Source organism: Monodon monoceros, unplaced genomic scaffold (assembly GCF_005190385.1).
Source record: "Monodon monoceros isolate NGI ecotype Baffin Bay Population unplaced genomic scaffold, NGI_Narwhal_1 Super_Scaffold_12, whole genome shotgun sequence".
NCBI lineage: Eukaryota > Metazoa > Chordata > Mammalia > Artiodactyla > Monodontidae > Monodon > Monodon monoceros.
In genome coordinates this window covers 51,855,164-51,876,236 of record NW_021703768.1, presented here as the reverse complement: position 1 = coordinate 51,876,236, position 21,073 = coordinate 51,855,164, and the positions used below count along the sequence as shown (strand labels likewise).

Here is a 21,073-nt window from a genome sequence, read left to right as displayed (position 1 = left end):
CTTAAATAAAGGCAAAGATGCAATAAGGCTAAAAAAAATAGAACAAAATCCACTTGTTTAGAAGATTAATGTTGATGAAACAATATATCAGTCATTCTTAAAAAGTTGTAGAACTTGTAGAAAAAGTGATTTGGGCTAGGAAAAGAGACCCTCTAACTTTGCCTCCCTAGAGTAGAGTGACCGTTGTCTTCTACAAACATCTGATCCTGAAAAGGACAGATAATCTAGTTCCAAACTTGCTTTTAAACTTATTTACCTTTATTCACTTATGTTCCCAACAGTAGGAAAAGGTTAAGTAACATGTATTTTCATCACTAATTAACTGGCTTCAAAAAAATGAGCAAATCACGTTAGACCTCCTGAATGAGATTCCCCCCGCCCGCCCCCCGAGGGGAGCAGTCCTAGCATACGCATTTTGTAAAAGTCAAACAAATTTTTAAAATTTGTCCCCAGGTCATTTGGATATGTACCCTTGGTAGGGATGGAGGCAGTTATTTTAAGTAGTGTGGTAGCCTCTCTGATGATACCTGAATAAGGAATTGAATGAAGAGAAGGAATGGTTACTAAGAATATCTCAGAGAAGAACGTTTCAAGCTGAGGTAACCCCAAGTGCAGAGGCCTGAAAGATGAATGACCTTCATGTGTCTGTGGAACAGTAAGAAGAACAATATGCCTGGTGTGAAGTGAGCAACAAGAGTAAGGTGGATAACAGCTTGGCCAAAATGTGTAAGAAAGTGAGGACCAGAGCAGAGAGTGGAGGGGTTGCCTTTGCTAAAAGAATATGGATTCAGATGCAGATGAGTAGATTTGGTGGTGGGAAAATGAGGAAGTTCTCCTGCTACTTCTGTTTCCGTAATGAATTAAGGAGCAATATGATCAGCCAAAAGTGAGAAGAGGGGTGGACATGTTGGGTGCTATTAATTCAGATGATTCTCTTCCAGGAACAATGAGAAAACCAGCTAAGAAAGCTATTTGAAATAATGAAGTAGCTATTCATTTCCTCCCTGCTCACATTCCCACCTTAGAGAACCTACCCTACTCACAGCCCTGGAAGAAACAACCTTATACTATCAGTTAGGTTTAGGATCTACCACACTTAACAGAAACCCCAAATAATGTGGCTTCAACAATGTTAAGATTATTTTATTTCACATAGAAAAAGTCCTAGATAGGCAATCCAAGCGGGAATTGTAATTCCATGAAGTCTTCAAGGACCCAGGCTCCTTCAACCGCTCCATTCTGCCATCCATAGCTCCAACCTGTGTGCCAGGCTGATAGCAAGAGGAAAGGATGAAGGAGGGCTAGGCTCTTCCCTCTTTCCTTTATAAAAAGACTGCGTGAAAGTCTGACACACTTCTGTTTTACCTCACTAGCCAAAACGTGGTCACAAGGCCATCCTTAGCTACAAAGGAGACTGGTGAATGTCTTTTAGCTAGGCAGCCACGAATCCAGCTAAAAATTTGGGTTCTCCTTACTAAATAAGAAGGGAAGGATAGATGATAGAGGGCCTATTTATTTCTGTCACACCCACATATCTCATGGCTTTTAACTCCCCCTCTGCTACCATTATCCTCTCCAATAACAAGAATGAATGGACACCTATCCCAAGCCAAGCCAATAAGATTCTCTCTCCCAAGAATTTGGGACACAGAAGGCATGTCAATTTACTTCTGAAGAGCTGAAGTGCAAGAGGGAACAGACTAGAGCCTTACAGAGAAAACACAAGATTATAGAAGATAAGGGAACAAATGAACAAAGGCAAGCAGAGAGTTGAGGCTGCAGAAGGAGAGAGAAAATATAAGTTTCTGACAACTTCCTTTCCTGTGAGGACTGTGTGCAATTCTTTTATCTGGATTCTGCACAACTCCTCTATTCCCTTACATAGAAATCACTTTACTTGAGATAATTTGACTTAATTTATGATTTAATGTTATTTATGATTTAATGTTATGTGCATAATGTTATGTTTCTGCATCTTCTATGAAACTTGTAGAAGACAATCATTATGTTCTTCTCCACCCCTTGTGTAAAGACTGATAAGATAGAATTTCCTTTAGAATTTTATACTTTTTAAAAGACTGATATAATTAGGAATTGATACCTTTCTTCTTAAAATTCAGATAATGGCAATTATGTAATCCTTATTACATCTCTTTTGTCTTGTCTGCCAGGAAGATGATGAATAAATTTATTACACAGTCACAGGTACTTATAGCAATTCCTGGCTAAAGCAAAGAGACTGTAGTAGATTGCATTACTATTTCTAAGCTCTCAGTGGAAGGTTTATACTTCACCATATGGACATCAGGCTTGGCCATATCATTTGCTCTGGCCAGTGAAATGGTGAAGTGATTATGCCACTTCTGAGTAGAAGCTTTAAGAACTAGCATATGATTCATCATCACTCTTTTCCCTCTGCCATTCCTCTCAGAAAGAGGCTGTCCCTTCATCCTCAGCCCTTGAATGAAGATGATATGGAGGAGCTGCACAGATCCCACCAGGATGTAGCCAGAGCAAGAAAACAAACACTAGTTTTAAACCACTGAGATATGGGGATTGTTTGTTACCATAACCTAACCTAAGTTGACTTATAAAGGGAACATTAAGTAAGAAACAATTCAGGATGTATGTTTATGTGTCAGGATGTCGATGTAAAACAGAAAGGACTAACAGGACAAAAATGTATGACGTAAGCACTAGGACCCTTCCAGGGTTCCTATCTCAATGGTTACAACCACCACTTGGCCAGTTATCTAAGCCACAAAACAGAGTCATCTGGAATATATTTTTTTCCTTCAGGTCTCCTACATCCAATCTATTACCTCCTTAATATCTCTCGAATCCATGCCCACAGATACTACCTTAGTTAGTTAGATCCTTATTACCTCTCCCTTGGACTAATCTAATAATCCACTAATTTGTCTTTCTGCTTCGGTCTCCTTCCTCTAATCCACCCCCTACATTTATATGGAGTAATACATATTCCTAAAATGATGTTATGCCTTGGCCAGAGACATTCCACATGAGACTTACACTTTAGCTGGACATGTATGAGTTGGCCCTGGCCAACCCCTCTCCAGGCTCCATAGAGGTGTCAGACCATTGCAGGTTCAGGTACAGGCTTTGCCACTTTTGGGCCATAAGCCACTTACCCTCTTCAAATCCAGTTTGTTTGTTTGTTTTCATTTGTAAAATGAGAATCATAATATAAACTGTAACTTGTAGCTTTGTTCTAGGGGTTAAATTAGAGTAATAAACTGCCTTGGCAAAATTTATTGCCTGGTCACACTGTAGAAGAACAATAAATACCTGTGGAATAAGAGAACAACTCTCTGGCTAGATCACCTATGAACACTTCACAGCCCTTATTTGCTTATACAACTGTCCCCCTTTACTAGAAACTAAGCAACTTGAGAAGAGGCTGAGCCTTTCTGATCTGAGCTTCCTGGGACCTAGCACGGTGCCTGGTACAAAGGAGGAATTCAATTAATGTGCAAAAGCTAAGTGATCCCTGAAATAAAATCCCTGAACAGTTAGAGAAGGGAACAGAAAGAAAGGCTAGAGTCAGACAGAGTACAATCACTAATAACTATAAATCTTCCTCAGGCCCTTGTGTAACTTCATATGCTTTTAACTTTGTGCTAAACAAGAACTTGGTATCTTGGGTGGCTATTCTCTTCTGTATGTTACCCAAAGTATACTTGCCAATTTAATTTACAGATGAATTCATAATATACAGATAAGGAAGGTAGGAAAGCAATGAATGTTTCAAAACTCTTCAGTGTGACTACATTTGTTCCAGGGTAGCGAACATTTCCTCAAATGCTGAATAACTTAAAGAATGTTTTTCTGCACATAATCTCAATATTACATTTCAAATGTATAATTCCGTTGCCTATAAACAACTGATACTGCAAGGTCAGTAGAAGGTAACTCTCTAGGGTAACACAAATCAATACACTCTAAAGAGATGCAAACAGCTCTTCTCCCTTTTGACTGGAGAACCTCCCCCACGTATGTATTTCACTGCTTCCTGCCTGCCAAACAAAATCTAATTGTGAAAACAGTAGGGTTGTTGTATTTCCTAAGTATATAGCTGAAGTCCAAGGATTTTTTTGTTTGTTTTATTTTGAAAGTGATTCCTTGGATATGGATTAAGGTTCTCAATGAACTAACTGGACATTTTTAAAGTGGTATTTTATTTCAAACAGCCCAAGAAACAGTTTTATCCAGAACATCCAAAAATTCTTGCTATAAATACCTAAAAAGAAGAAAAATGGAAGCTCGCCAGAAATGCCAGATGATGGTGTGGTTTATATTATAATTGTTACTATTCCAAAATTTTAAACATAATAGGTAAAGACAACAGGATAAACCATCTAGTCTACATTGAGAGATTATGCAACATTAATTTAAAGGACTTTACAATGCTAAAATGTTATTTCTTTTAAATAGTGGTTCCAAAAAATGGCTTATCGTACTAGCATTAGGATGAAACTTATGAGATTGCTGTATTTGACTATTCTTGATCTACAAAAATGGCAATTTTATTTTTTATTCACTTTATTTATTTATTTATTTTTTTGCGGTATGCGGGCCTCTCACTGTTGTGGCCTCTCCCGTTGCAGAGCACAGGCTCTGGACACGCAGGCTCAGCAGCCATGGCTCATCGGCCTAGCCGCTCCGCAGCATGTGGGATCTTCCCGGACCGGGGCACGAACCTGTGTCCCCTCCATCAGCAGGCGGACTCTCAACCACTGCGCCACCAGGGAAGCCCAAAAATGGCAATTTTATATTCATCCCTTTTTAAACCTGGTATTTTAATCTTGTCCTGAAAGATACATTGCCTACTTATCATCTATAATATTTTGCATGCACTTCTATTAGAGCACGTGCCATACTGAATTGTAATTAATTGTTTATAATTCTTATGCTATACTGTGAACATCTGTGGGCAGAAACCATTTCTCCTTTTTTTCATGTTCCTGGAGTCTGGCACTGTCTGGCATATAGCAGTTCTTGCACAGTAACTGACAGTAAGAGTAACACATATTTGAGAATAGAATGATAGGTTAAGAAAGAACATATAAAAAAGAAAAGTCAAGTTCTAGTAAGAGTTAGTATGCAAACTAACTGCTACCAGACTGCTCCAAAGCTTAATATCTGCTGTTAAACCCAAATATTTCCTGAAAATACAGTATTTAGACCACTACTACTCTATATGAAAGAAATAATACCTGCGAATTTTCAGAGACCACTTCCGCAATGTATAGATCTCGCATTTCTTTCTCTTTCTCTCTTTTTACTGTCTGCTTCAGTTCAATACCTTGGGGCAACAGAAGGTGAAAGGAAGCAAAAATGCTCTAACTGGTTAATTTCATTCCTTGCTTGTAAAAGTTCTGAGGAAAGAGGGGGACTTCTTAGAGATGGTGATTCTAATGATTTAAATAGGGTTTTGGAATGCCTGTGGACTTCAACCTTTGTTATTGTACTATCTTTTAAATTTTGTACTATCATTTTTATATGTGTATTATCTTTTAAACTTTTGAAACTTAAATATGACACTATCTTTTTGAATTTGCTAAAGCAAACCAAGTTTATGTACTAAAGACAGCTATGTACTTCCTAAAGTCTGATCATAAAGTAAGAGAAACCAGAATACAAAGTATATTAAGACTCAAAAAATTCCCTAAGCCTGAGATAAAGCTTAATTAATATTTTTGAGAAGGCTAGAAATATTGGGGGGAAAAAAGTATTCAAAGTTCCATAAGAAAACGTGGTCCCATATTTCAAATTCAACAAAAGGAGACTTGAAAGAGTAAAATTAGCAGCAGCTCATTTGGATGTTCACCCAGACCAAAGGAGGTATTTCTGATTGTATTATCCCTTGCTTCATAATTTAAAGTTCAATCCAACTCATTAGATTTCAAACTCAACTTCAATATTTATATTTAAATTTCTGATACTATCATATAAGATATTTCACATTCAGTCAACGTAACACAACTCATGAGTAAAACACAAATTCTACTTGACTTTACCAAATAAGAGAATTGTTTTATGATATAGGAATAATGCCACAGTCAACTAAATATGACAGGTAAACAACTCAGCTGATCAAACCAGAACCTGTTCAAACACCAAAACTAACGTACTCTAGTTAACCTTGAAGGACTACTACCAAAACTAGTAATGGCGATTTCAGGGTATATGTCAAGATTTCTTTGATTTATATTTCATTTTGATGAAAATACTTTAGAAGAGTAATCACAATAAAATTAGAGATGACAGAAATTACACAATAAAAGACAGAATTTCCATAATGACTGTGATCAGCACAACAAACCACTGACTTTTGACTCTCCAGTCTGCTTCCTACATCTGATTTTACTGTTTAGCCATTTATTATAAATCTGTAAACAGATGCTAAAAACAAGTAGGGCAGACGACTCAATTTGGTTTATATGATTAACTTGCAGCAGGTGAGCTCCACCTGCAGGCAAAGAAAAGATTCTTTAGAATAAATTTTAAAACAGGACTTTCCAAAGACAGGCTGTAACTACCGCGTTTCAGTTAACCTTGAGTGCACATTAGAATAACCCGTGCTTTTTAAAACTTCTCACGGTCGAAAAATTCTGATTGACTTGATCAGGGGTGGGGCTTCTAAGGTGACTCAAATATATGGAAAACATTGAGAGACACTGATTTGAATCTTTACCAGCACACATCTTGAAAAACATTAGGAAAACTCAACTATCATTTTGCTTCTTCTAAAATGACTTCTCACTATACTGATCCTTTCACCTTTTTCAGAGATTAAACTGAGTTCAACTGATATAAATGTCTTATCTCTGTTAGACCACAAAAAAGACCTGAGGTGACCCTACAATTTTTTAAATCTACCTTTACATTATTCTGTGCCTCAGAAGTAATCAAGAGAGCGTGTGTTTGGTGGGGGTTGGTTAACCCTTAGCTGCACATTAGAATATCTGGAGAGATTTTACAAAGTCTTATTGCCCTAAATTAATGTTATGTTCTTGGAAGTTAGAAAAGTGGTTACTATCAGGGTAGGAGGGGAGAAATAACCAGAATAGGGCAAGAGGGAGACTTGTGGGTAATGGCAATTTTCTGTTTCTTGATCTGGGTGATGGGTATAGGGGTGTATTTGGCTTGTAAAAATTCAGCAACTGGTGTATTTATTATATGTGCACTATGAAATATAGTTCATACAGATATAGTCTGTACATACACTATATTTCAATTGAAAGTTAAAAAGTAAAAATGCATGTGCCCAGGCTTCACTGCAGACCAAATGATTCAGAATCTTTGGGATTGGGAGCTGGGCATCAGTATTTTTTCTTTTCAACATTTCTCCAGTGAATCTAATGTGGAGTCAGGAGTGAAAACCATTCTTCTAATGAATCACAAATGTATTCATTCATTTATTCGCCCACTCATTACACAAACTTTAATGACCAATTACCCCGTGCTTATTATACAAGACTCGGAGGACATAAGACAGTCTCCAAAGGAGCTCATTATAGGCAACGGATAGTAGGCAAAGCAATAAATCTCATGTGATACATACAAGGAAGTTACTTATAAGATCTGGAGGAGAAAGTGATTTGTCAAAGAAGGATTCACTCTTTTTTTTTTGTTCATTCATTTATATAAACATCTGAGTACCTATGATGTTTGACCACAGGTGGTAAATGGACACAATCTCTGCCTTTAAGAAAATTACAGTATAAGGGTACACAAGGAAGAAAAAAACTGTATAACCGGATGTCATAATATCACAGAAGTATGAAAAAGGTACTATGGGAATACCCTGGGGAGTCAGAAGTTGCTGACCTTGGAGCTAAGATGATACAAACCTGAACTAGTCCAGTGGCACTGGTGGTAAAAATTAGTATTCTAGAGAAGTGCTTCTCAAACTTTAATGTACAAATCACCTGAGGATCCTATTAAAACACAGATTCTGATTCAGAAAGTGTGAGGTGGGGCCTGAGACTTGGCATTTCTAAAAAGATTCCAAGAGATACTAATGCTATTCGTCCACAGGTCACAATTTAAGTAGCAGGTTCTTGAGGAAGATGGTTTTCAAGAGGGAAAAGGCAAAAAATGCCAAATTCCACAGCAGAGACACCAGGAAAAACAAAAACTGGAAAGTAGCCATTAGATTTGTCAAGTACATGGCCTTAGGGAGAGTAGTTTCAGGGGAGTGATGAGGGAAAAGCTAAATGATGTGTATTTAAAAATAAATGGGAACTAAGGTGGTGGGGACAGGAAATAATGAAGTGGTGTTTTTGTTTTCACTCTTGAATGCTGGAAGAGGCTTAAGTCTATCCACAAGCTGAAGGAAAGGAATGAGTGAAGAGAGAAAACTAAAGACAGAGCAAAGAGGATGGAATCATTTTGAATGGGCAGAGGGATTCCCCCCTTTAAAGCAGAAGAGAAGGAGATAAGAATTGGTCTGAATAGGTACAGCGAAAAGTGAAAAGAATAAGAGTTGAAGAAGTTACTCTTGTTTCACAGAACAGGAAGCCAGGTGACCTAACGAGAGAGAGTGAACCTGAGGTTGAAGGGAAAGCACTGGAGGCACAGCTGAGGCTGGACTTGTCTACGGCTGTGTGATTCTGCTCAGCAGCATTCAGTAGTCAAGGTATAGGCTTACAGAAGGTGGACTGGATAAGAAAGAGTGAGACTGATGCATTTAGAAAAGGAGGGAGGCAAGGGACAGAAATCCTCAAGAAATCAGAATAAGTACAATGAGAGAAAAGAAAGGAGAGAAGGTAAGAAGAGCTTTGGATTTTTTCCGCTTGAACCCCTAAGTACTTTTCAATAGAACTATTAGAGAAATAATCTACTCTGTGTAAATTTGTCGAAAATTATAGTTAAATATCATTCCCCAATTTAAATATTAAGTACTCAAGAAACCTGCTTGTAGGTTTACTATCCAAAGTGATAAGCAGCTTTAACAGATTCCAGATGTTTCTTTACAAATAGAAGCAATACCACAAATTTTCAGTAAAATCATACTTTGAATGGCTCCTTGCCTAAAAGGCTGGGAGGCTAGTCTAGTCCCTGATCCGACTGCTTGAATCAGAAAATGACTGAAGGATAATGGAGTACTTCAAGCACATACAGATGAACAGTTTGTATATACCAAGAGCACTGATTTTTTTAATAGATAATGATTTCACACTGACATCCTATCTGGCTAGCAGGTATACCCATTATAATTCAACTTAGACTGAGCAGTGATTTTCCTTTAAATATAATTATCCTTTTTTTACCACATTACAATTTTATAAGACTCTTAGAAGTTTTTCTGTTTTTTTTTTTAACATAAAATCAACATGAGACAAACTGTAGTGAAGCTGGTATAACTGACCGAAAGCACTAATGATTTCAGATATTTGCTGAAATTTCTTTTATGATATCACTGAGATTAGGAGGGATAGACAGTATAAATCAGACTTGAAAAGACATTTAAGAGGGTTTTCAGGCCCATACATTTCTTAACCAGTTTAGACAAATTTTACTCAAATCTGAGGATGTCTCTTTTTGTTCCATACAATTGCTTTACTGCTTTTGTTGGTTTTAAACAAATACAACCTTCCGCATCTAGCTAATACATTGTTTGTCTCAAATATAAAAACAATTTAGAGGCTTTTAAAGAAGAGATCAGAGAGAAATGAACTGGAATTTGACTCACATCACCACTGCTGTAAATAAAATTGGTCTATTTTCTTTTAGGCCTCTGAATGGACTAAATTAGCATGACTGGTATATATATCAAACATTATGAAAATAGTATTTTAGAAAGTAAGTTGAATAAAGGGCTCAATCTTAATTTAAAATTAAGTATAAAATGACAAAAACTCTGATATTTACCTAAATGGGAAGGAAATCCAAAAGAGGAGATATATGTATATGTATGGCTGATTCACTTTGGTGTACAGCAGAAACTAACACAACATTGTAAAGCAACTATACTCTAACAAAAATTAATTAAAACACAAAAACAAAAGCAAAAACAAAACTCTGATACTTAGAAGCACAACGCTTGACTCACCTACGGCTAACTGATTTCTTCTCCACTTCACTCTCTCCAGCTGTCTTAACATTTGCACTTGTGCCCTTTTTTAACTTTTTTGCAATTCTTTCTCTCATCAGGTCCTTCTCATCACCATCAACATATTCATCATGCTCTGCACTTCCATATTCTCCATCCTGTAAAAATTGAAATGGAGTATTTGCTGGGCATTCCATTTTCTTCTTTCACGTCCAGAGGTCCATCTCAAACTCTCCTTGTTGCATTCTAGGCCAGGTTTATTTTTTGTTTCGTTTTGTTTTGAACTAGTGAGGGCTTGAAGAATCTGCTACAGGCGGGAATACCCCCTGGCATCTGCTCTAGGCTGGCTATGTAAGTACTGTATAGCCTAGTAAGGGTTGTTGCTCGATCCACACCCAGCTCCTTTGCACAGCAGACTATGCTCCCTCTGGATCACCCAGGATATTGTCTATCTACATTCCTATTCCTTGCCAGTAGGAAATGTGGCTTTTGGAGGCAGTTGGCCAGCGTACTGACCTCACCCAGGGATTAATGCAAGTAAAAGAGGTGGAGGTAGAGAAACTGATATTTCTTCCTACAATCTAAGTCATAGCAATCACTCCTTGGCTCAAAACCCTCCAGTGGATTCCCCACTCACTCAAACCCTACACAATCTGGACCTCCCTGACATAATCTCCTACAACTCCAGGCCAGCAACACTAGCCAACTTTGGAGTTGCTCTTCTCTCCAGCCTGAAACTCTCCTATTCCATGTATCTGCATTGCTGACTTTCATCTCCTTCAGGTCTCTGCTCAAATGCCACCCTTTTGGTGACACTTTTCTTGATCCCCTGAATAAAATGGCAGAGCCGCCCACCCACCTCCAGTACTCTCTATTCCCCTCCCCTATTTTATTTTTCCTCAAAACATTTATCACTCATACTATACATTTTAATTATTTATGTGATTATTGTCTCTCTCCCATAATCAGAGGAAGGAGTCCATTAGAACTAAAATTCTGGATTCTTTTGCTTATTGCTAAATCTTCAACTTCCAGAATAGCTCCCAGCATCAAGACAGTGAGCAATGGAGGGAGAAAGGAGGAAGGAGGGAGGGAAGAGGGTAGAGAAGGAGAAGGAAGAAACTACCCAAGTGGATCTTTTTCTCTTGTGATTCTCTAACCAGGTGAGTCATGGTGAGGCAGGATTCTTAACTTGCGGCTTGTGGACCTTAGAGCAGTGGTTCTCAAAGTCTAGTCCTCAGGCTATAAAACATGGATTGGCTCTAAAAATGTAAAATCCTAGTCCTCATCTCAGTATTACTGAACCAAATCTCCAGGGATGGAAATTGTGAGTGTTTTCAATGAGATGTTTAAGAAATTCTTTAGCCTTAAAACTTGATAACCACTGACCTAGGTCTTCCATGCTTGGTCCTCAGGAGATATAAAAAAAAAAAAAATGCCTGCAAATTCATAAAATTTTGTTTGTGGATGTAATATATTTCCTGGGAAGAAGGTCTGCAGTCTTAGTGATTGCAAAGGATCTTGGGACACAAAACAGATTAAAAACTATACAGTGTCCTTAGATGACCTCACTCCCTCAAGACCATAAGAACATAATTTTACATTAGGCCTTGAGCCTATCTTACAGACCCATATTAATGTTACACAGATGTCTCCAAGTTATCTGAATCTCAAAATGCACATTATTAAGCACATTATTTTTCATTGTTCTCCCCACCTTTTTTTTTTTTTTTTTTTTTTGCGGTACACGGGCTTCTCACTGTTATGGCCTCTCCTGTTGCGGAGCACAGGCTCCGGATGCACAGGCTCAGCAGCCATGGCTCACGGGCCCAGCCGCTCCGCGGCATGTGGGATCTTCCCAGACCGGGGCACGAACCCGTGTCCCCTGCATCGGCAGGCGGACTCTCAACCACTGCACCACCAGGGAAGCCCTGATTTTTAATTTTTGATAACAGTTAATAACGTGAAGTAGCTAGCAAGATAAAGCAAACAAAGAGTTTAAAACTAATAACCTTGGAAGAAATTTCAGATTGGGTACATTGGGGATTGCCAGTAATGCTCTTTTGTGATAAAGTCATTGGATTATCATCTCAGCCTTTGCCTCCTTATGAGTTATCAGTGTAATTAATGTATTAATTTGTTTAAATTTGTGTTAAGTACTTCAAATGGTACAGAAGGGTGTAGTAGATAGTAAACACTCCTTCATTCCCTTTGAGCACTCTTGTTTTCCTAGTTTGTCTTCTGGAGCCACCAAGAAAAAACTCGTGCCTTTTTAAAAAGCACAGCAGAAGTATTTGAAGACAGCTACTGTATAATCCCTTTTAGCATTTTGTCTTCCAGGCTGAATTCCTCAGTTCTCTCCACAGTTTATTTATGAGATGGTTCCCACCTTCCTTATCTTTTTTTTGCCCATTTAATGCACATTTTTGAGTGTCAAAATCCTTTAAAAGTTCCATGCTTAGAACTGAATATACATTCTGGGTATGCTCTGCTAGTCTCAGGATAAAAGGACTAAAATCCCCCATGATCCGAGTACTATACTTCCTTGATCTGAACACTATACTTTTTTTTTTTTTTTTTTTTTTTGCGGTACGTGGGCCTCTCACTGTTGTGGCCTCTCCCGTTGCGGAGCACAAGCTCGGGACGCGCAGGCTCAGCGGCCATGGCTCACGGGCCCAGTCGATCCGCGGCATGTGGGATCTTCCCAGACCGCGGCACGAACCCGTGTCCCCTGCATCGGCAGGCGGACTCTCAACCACTGCACCACCAGGGAAGCCCTCCCCACCTATCTTTTGTACCCATCTAACAAGTTGCCCAAATCAGAAACCTTGTGGTTGTCCTAGACTCCTCCTTCTCCTTCACCTCATAGTATGGAATCAGTCACCTCTTAGACCTCTTTCAAATCTGTCTCTCTCCCATCTCACACCTGTGGTCTTCTATCAAGCTCTCCTCCTGCCATAGCTTCCCAATAGGTCTCCTTGACTCCAGCCTATTTCTTCTAATTTGTCCTCTCTAATATTGCCAACAGTGATCTTCCTAAAACACAAAGTTGACCATATACTCTTCCTTTTAACTAATACCCTTCAGCTGTTTCTCATTACTTTGAGGATGAAATTCAAACTTCTCCCCATAGCCCAGGAAGCTCTGTAATATTTGGCTTCTTCCTCCCACTCCAACCTCACCCACTCTCCCTCCTGTCATGATGCTCTGGTCACACTAGTTTGCTTTCAGCTCCTGGAACACATTAAACTCTTCTACTTCAGAGCCTTTTGCACATGTAGTTCCCTCTACCTTTAACACTCTTCTTCACTGCTCCTCACAAGGCAAGTTCCTTCTCAAACTTTAATCTTAGCTTGTACTTCCTAAATAAGGTATACTCTCTCCTTGTTACCATGCATTAGCATATGCTGTTCTCTGAGGAATCCCACCCTTCACCACTTTCTTTTTTGATCTAGTTAACTCCTAATTCTCCTATAAGACACAACACAGCATCATCTCTTCCCGGAAGGTTTTCTTGACCAGGTTAGATAGCCATCCTTTATTATATATAGCCGGAGAGAATCCTCTCTTTTGACTATGGTAATAGAAGAAGCCGTGTTCTTGCATGGACAGTTATGTACTTCCTTCTGTACAACACACAGATCAATGGGTTTTTATATAAAGTGGTAAATGAATGACTTGAAAAACTTGATCTCTTATACATAAAGGAAACTCTGCCTTCTGTTTTATCAGCTTTAATAGCCAGTACAAATAATGAAGAAAGGTCACTACAGTCTTGAGAGAGAGAATCTTCCAAAATGTGTGTATGAAGAAGGAAACTACCATAAATGACTGGTATCCAAGTATTTCCCATACATCATGTAGGATATCATGCATCAACATTTAAACTTTTATCATAACAAAATAAAATCAATGACATCTAAATTTTGAGTATTCATGTTATGTTACGTGACAGGGAGAAAAAACAGGCTAGAAATTCATATGTAAGATTCTGATTTTGTAAGGAAACACACACATACTATGAAGGCAAATTCCAATATCAAAATAAATATTTTTCAAATCTTTCCATTTGTTTTTCAAAATTTTCCATATATAATTATAAAAGGTAATACAGATTACCTTTTAGGAAAAATAATTTAATAATTTGTATAGATTTTGAATTTTCTATAAATTGTTCAACTATATTTATACTAAAATTAATACTTACATCATCTGAATCTCCTGCTGCATCCCCTTTTTCACTACAAAAAAATAAGGAAAACAAATTTTAGCTTCAAAATGAGACTAACAAAATTATTCAATTATCCAAAAATTTAGAATATTTTGCTGGGATTAATAGTTCAAAGACATTTCAACACAGGAATTTCAGAATGGCATTGTAGAGCAAATAAAAACATTCTAAAGGGAAGTTGTTTCTATACATAGAATAAAAGGTATGCTCCATTAACACAAATACAAATTCACTAGAATTTTTTTAAAAAAGCAAACAACCAATAGTGTTATTTTCATGAACAAAAGGCTGCAGACAACAGTTTCTTCTATTGGCTTGATGTATTCAGGCTGAAGAAGCCAAATCCTTCAAATAAAAGGATATTAAGAAAAGATTGTTTCAATATAGAATTTTTTTTAAATGAGCTACAATAGTGAGTACAATAGTATTTTAGTCCCCTTTTGACACACTGGCCCAGTGAATCATGTGCAATTATATTTAACAGTAAGACATCTTCCCTTATCAAAGAGAAGCAGCAAAAATTTTCTGATAACTCCTGAAATATGTAAGGAATAATACTCAGTGAATTGGCCCAAAATGTGGTGACTTCTTCACAAAACCCTTCAAATCTGATTTGCTTACTCATGATTCTGAGACAAAAATTATGCAAGGAAAAAGTTAGCAAAGAAATTTTCAATTAAACATTAAATTGTTAAAGCAGACAGTTTCCTAGTATTCAAACTATCCCAAGATTTAAAAGGTTAACAGCTAATTTTAAATTTAATTAGTTCAGCAGACGTTGATAGATAGCAAGGAGAGTAAATGTGACTAGAGTGATTCTCTCCATTATGCTAGTAGCTCTACTACCCCCATTATCAAAATGCTTTAGTTTTTTGGTTGGGTTGATAAAATTTGACTTATGAGAACTGACTGTTTACTTCCAAAGGAAGCAAGAAAATAATCTGAGCCAGACAATAAGAACTTAGGATCACACTAGCACCATGCTAACCTTTCAACAGCTGGAACAGAGCTGAGATGTGGATCATCCTTAAGCAAGTCATGACTACTTTTGCTTTTTCCCTTCATGCTCTAGAAAGGAATGTATGATATCATCATGAGTGGAGAAAAATAGTCTTCCAAAAGGACAAGTTAACACATTTACGTAAAAATCTAGTACTGATATAATGTGGTTAGCAAAAGATATATGTTCTTGAAAATTTGAGTATAAACAAAAGCTTTATAAATAGCAATCTTATTCTCCCATTGACTAAAAATATTTTAGAAACATCTTTCTTTCAAAAAGTGATATACCCTTAAAAATAAGTTTATTGATTACTATTTCCAAACACTAAACCCTCATTGTGATTTACCACTAATTAATTTTTGACCGATATATTAAAACTTAGAAGATAGATCACAAAAGTAATTTGAAATAAACACACACTATTATTCTTCAAATATACTGTCTATACTGCATAGAATCACTTTAAAAATGTACCCAAGCAACCAGATGAGAGCACCTACAAGGTGCTATTTAACATATGTAAAAGAGCCTTTCATGTATGACAATATTCATCAATGACCTAATATTTATTAAATACTTTAATTTCAAAGTTCATGTTCTCAATAAATTTATATTTTAGTAGGGAAACAAGACATAGTAAGATATAAGAAGTAGAACTATTAAAAAAACTACTACTACTATTACTCTAATTTATTAAATACATACTTTGTGTCAGGCACTGTGCTACAGTACAATATTCCCACCTTTCAATTCCTCCTGTCCCCAAATGAAAGTAAATAAGGTGGGCGTTATTAGCCCCATTTTACAGAGGGAAAATAAAGACTTAGAGAGATTAGCGATTTACTGAAGGTCACAAAGCTAGTGGTATAGGATCTAGGATTTAAATCCTGGTCTGTCTCACAATGATATAATAAATCCATTTTTCTTTTCCTAGAGGCCCCTATGGACCCAGAACAACTGGCCTGGTTTCAGAGCTGCAGACTATCCTACAGACTTCTCCACCACAAGGTATGAAAACTTCAAATTTATACCTTGTATCTCGAGGTGGAAAGCTGCTCACCATCCCCACCCCTCAACTAATCATGTAAGAGGGAAGAGTATGAGGTTAGAGTTGACAGGAAGAAAGGAAAATTTCTTTCTATTTTGAAGGAACATTTTATTTTGAAAAATTCATCACAAAATGTGTCAACTAAAAATACAGAGAGGTAAAAATACCTCTTTCCCTTTAGCCCCATTCTTGACTGTTTAACAGCTCTGGGAACAGACTTCTAAATTTGACAGGCTTTACTTTGAGGCAGATGTATACTTTCTGAAATTTATTTCCATGATGAAAATAATGGATTTTTAAATTTCTGTATTAACATGGAGTACTCCACATTTTCAAGACCTAATCAGTTTAAACATGCTTATAGTCTAGTTTCAAAAGGCAAAACAAAAATTTTTCTCAAACAGTTAATCTAAAGATACTATTTTTTTGTTTTTTTTTTTTGCAGTAGGCGGGCCTCTCAGTATTGTGGCCTCTCCCGTTGCGGAGCACAGGCTCCAGACGCGCAGGCTCAGCGGCCATGGCTCATGGGCCCAGCTGCTCCGCGGCATGGGGGATCTTCCCGGACCGGGGCACAAACTCGTGTCCCCTGCATCGGCAGGCGGACTCTCAACCACTGCGCCACCAGGGAAGCCCAATCTAAAGATCTTATTATCTGTAATTTTAAAAAGTCGTAGAATCTGAATTCTGCAATTAAAATATATTTCTAATTCCATAACCTTACACAAACCAAGGAGTAATAAAAAGACAAAACATCAAAGAATTACTTGATGTCTAACAATGAAAACTGTTCAAAACCCAGAAGATGGTATAGTAGAAAAAACACAGGAAAAGAAGATAAGAGCTGGACCAAATGAGTTTCAAAATCTAGTATTCAGTAATTCTATGGGTTTTAGTCCAAAACGTGTACCATTTGAGGAAAGAGAATGACCTCATCCGACCTCAGAAACTCTGCTTACAAAATGGAAATAATAATAGCAGCCTTGCTTACTTCATACAAGAGAACTAAACGAGATATGTACAAAAGTATACAAGTGAATATAAAATGACCTCAACTAGAATAAAACTTGAATATCTTTTTTTCATGCTTTCCTTCCTAAAATTTCTTCCTCTTGTGTCTTCAACCATCAATGTTTATTTTCATCTATTCTAAGAAATAGTCCCTTATTAATTCTCCCCATGTGCCTCCCTAATGGGAGTCACAAAGACATTACAGCCAGAGTTGGCCTCAGACCCTCTTGTCCAGCCTCTTAGTAACATATCAGAAAATGAGAGTTGTACTAATAAATAACAGGAGTAAGATTAGAATTCAGGTCTCCAGGCTCTTGGTCCATTAACAAGCTCTACTATTTCATTTACTTGTAAATGTTAGTTTACAATTGTTAGCTTAATTAACATTAAAAAAATGGGTTCTTGTTTATCTCCCAAAACTTAAACCAGCTTAAAGGGAAAAAAAGAAACTTGTCTTATATTAACTTTAAATAAGACTTTACAGGGCTTCCCTGGTGGCGCAGTGGTTGAGAGTCCGCCTGCCGATGCAGGGGACACGGGTTCGTGCCCCGGGCTGGGAAGATCCCATATGCCGTGGAGCAGCTGGGCCCGTGAGCCATGGCCGCTGAGCCTGCGCGTCCGGAGCCTGTACTCCACAACGGGAGAGGCCACAACAGTGAGAGGCCCGCTTTACAATAGAAGGAAACTAATTAATCTGAATAATCATTACCATTTCAAATTTTAATTAATGTTTTAAATTAACATAGAAATATATGATCAAAAGCCATTTTTTAGATGTCCCTTCCTACTACAGTAGACTTTGAATCCTGCAGGCAAAGAAAACAAATTGTGGAAGAGCTGTAGAAATTGGGGATAGTTAGTCTCAAAGAGGATAAAAATGAATTCAGATATTTCTCTTTCATGCCTACTCTTTCTGAATGACCTATTTTAAGGTTGTTATTTATACCACCAGGTAACAATAATTTTAGAGGAAGAACAAACACCTAATATATTTTAAAACAATTTTTTAAAAAATTACATAAAAGCAGCTGGCTCCTTAAAGAGTTTAGGGATGAACAAAATACTAAATATATTTAGTGAACACAATGTAAGAAGCGCCACAGTAAATTCAAAACTGTCTGTAAGCAAATCTGAAAATGAACATCAAAGGGGAAGTGGGAAAATTATATTATCTGCCACTTCACACCAAAGAACATAGAGGCAGTGAAACAGTGGAAACTAAACAGAGTACAAGTGGAAAGAAAGAAAGCAAGAGGCATAGTGGTACAGAGGAACAACACTGGTCAAGAAGTGGGAAGGTCTGAGTCTCAACCTCTAACTACCTCTGTGTGATGGTTAATTTTATGCTATGGTACCCAAGTTGTTTGGTCAAACACCAGCCTAGATGTTGCTATGAAACAGTTTTTTTTAGATGTGATTAGCACTTAAATCAGTAGACTTTAAGTAAAGCAGACTATCCACCAAAATGTAGGCTGGCCTCGTCTAATCAGTCGAAGGCCTTAAGAGCAAAGACTTTCCCAAGCAAGGAGCAATTTGGCCTCAACACTGTAACACAAAAATTATGCCTGACTTTCCAGCCTGAAAATTTTGGACTCAAGACTGTAACATTCACTCCACCCTGAGTCTCCAGCTTGCTGGACTACTCTACAGATTTTAGACTTGCCAGCCCCCAGAAACATACGAGCCAATTCCTAAAACTCAAGCAATCTATCAATCTTAATCTCTACTTCTCCCCCTCTCCTGTATGTGTGTGTTTATATACACATATACACACACATATATATGTGTGTGTGTGTGTATATATATATATATATATATACACACACACACACTGTTTCTCTCATGAGCCCTATTACATTCTGTGACCTTTAGCACAGAACCAGAAAATTTAGTAGTTTGGGGGGAAAAAAAAGATCTTACAGGCCACTTAATCTAGTCTCCACACAATGCAGGAATCTCCTTAACATTACTGCTGACTACCAACCAGTGTCTCCACACCTGAAAGGAGCTTAATAGTCACACACACACACACACACACACACACACACACACACACACGAAAATCACCCCTTTTTAAATGGCTTCTATTATTGGACAACTCTCTCTCTAATTGGAGAAAAAAAGAATCTGTGTAATTTTCAACCATCCAACTAATCCTAGTTGTACCTTCTAGAACTAAAAATGAACTACAAACAATTGCTGTTATCAGGAATATTCCATACAGTTTAGTTTAGATACAAATAAATTGGTAGGCAGAGTAACAGACCCTAAAGATGTCCACTTCCTGATCCTCAAAATCTGTGAGTATGTTCCTTGACTTGGCGAAAGGGATCTTGTAGATAAGTTAAGAATTTTGAGATGAGGAGATTATCCTGGATTATCAGGGTGGGTCCAAGGTAATCACAAGAGTCTTTATAAGAAAGAGTCAGGAGAGTCAGGTGCAGAATGATGAAAGATAAGAAAGACTTGACCTGCTATTGCTGGCTTTGAAGATGAAGGAGTCATAAGCCAAGGAATATAGGCAGTCTCTAGAAACTGGAAAAATAAGAGAATGGATTCTCCTCAGAGCCGCCAGAAGGAAGGCAGCCCTGCCAACACCTCGATATCTAGCCCAGTGAAACCTGTTTTGGACTTCTGGCCTCCAGAACTGTAAGATACTAAATTTGTTTTGCTTCAAGTCACTAAATTTACGGTAATTTGCTACAGCAGAAATATGAAACGATTACAAATATATTAACATTTAAAAAATTAAATGTAAGCAACTAGAAAGATAAGCAAATCAAAGTTTAATACAATTTAATGGGGCAAAAACATTTTATAAAATAGACTGGGGAATTCCCTGGCTGTCCAGTGGTTAGGACTCTGTGCTTTCACTGTTGAGGGTGAGGGTTCAATCCCTGGTCAGGGAACTAAGATCCCGGAAGCCATGCACTGCAGCCAAAAAATAAAATTTTTTTTTTAAAAAAAGGGACTATTTAACACTTCTGACAACCTCTGTACAAATGGCCTAGCAGCACTCTCCAAGTCATGCCCAACCCACCTCCCAAATTTTGGGGAAACTTAAATTTCACAGGATAAATGAGAATAAGATAAAGACCTTCTTTATTCTCAAAAGTGATGCATTTGTCTATTGATATACCTTTTTCTGGGTAAGAAAATAGCTTTCTTATAACTTTGGATTTGAAGTTAAAATGCTAACATATACTGTAGTAAGAGAAATATTGTGTATCAATGTGAATGTGGCACAAATTAATCACTATTTTCAAATTTAGCTATTGAGACACTTTTATACTACACCTACCATTTAACTTGCCTCAAGAAAACTACTTGTCTGATTGTAGCTTATACTTGAAAAATATTTTCTGACATTTGTATTTAAGTCATACACAAAGATTCAGGGATGAACTTGAAACCAATACAGGCATTTGAATGAAACTGTTATTTAAGAAAGCAATATGAAGGGGAGGATCTTCCAGATAAAAACCTTTCAAATATTTGAAGCCTAGGATCACATTTTCACTTAGTTTTTACTTCACCAAAGTATATCTAGTCCTTAAGCATTCCCCAACTAAGATGTTTTTTGGCATCATCCCCATCCTCCTCATGACCCTCTGTTCCTCTGGACACATCTAGTTTGTCAGTATCCTTCTTAAATGTGTTCAGAACTGAACAAAATGCTGCAAATGTGATCCCCCCAAATGC

At 37.4% G+C, this 21,073-nt stretch overlaps 1 protein-coding gene across 1 annotated transcript in view; it reads right to left on the bottom strand.

Moving 5' to 3' along the window:
• CWC27 (CWC27 spliceosome associated cyclophilin) overlaps positions 1–21,073 on the bottom strand; it is a 231,426-nt gene that overhangs the window by 180,117 nt on the left and 30,236 nt on the right. The window contains exons 8-10 of the mRNA XM_029216659.1: positions 15,301–15,380; positions 14,289–14,322; positions 10,082–10,239 (exon numbers count right to left, since the gene is read on the bottom strand). Of these exons, the coding sequence (XP_029072492.1) occupies positions 10,082–10,239; positions 14,289–14,322; positions 15,301–15,380 (272 nt within the window). The remainder of the gene's footprint in view (positions 1–10,081; positions 10,240–14,288; positions 14,323–15,300; positions 15,381–21,073) is intronic.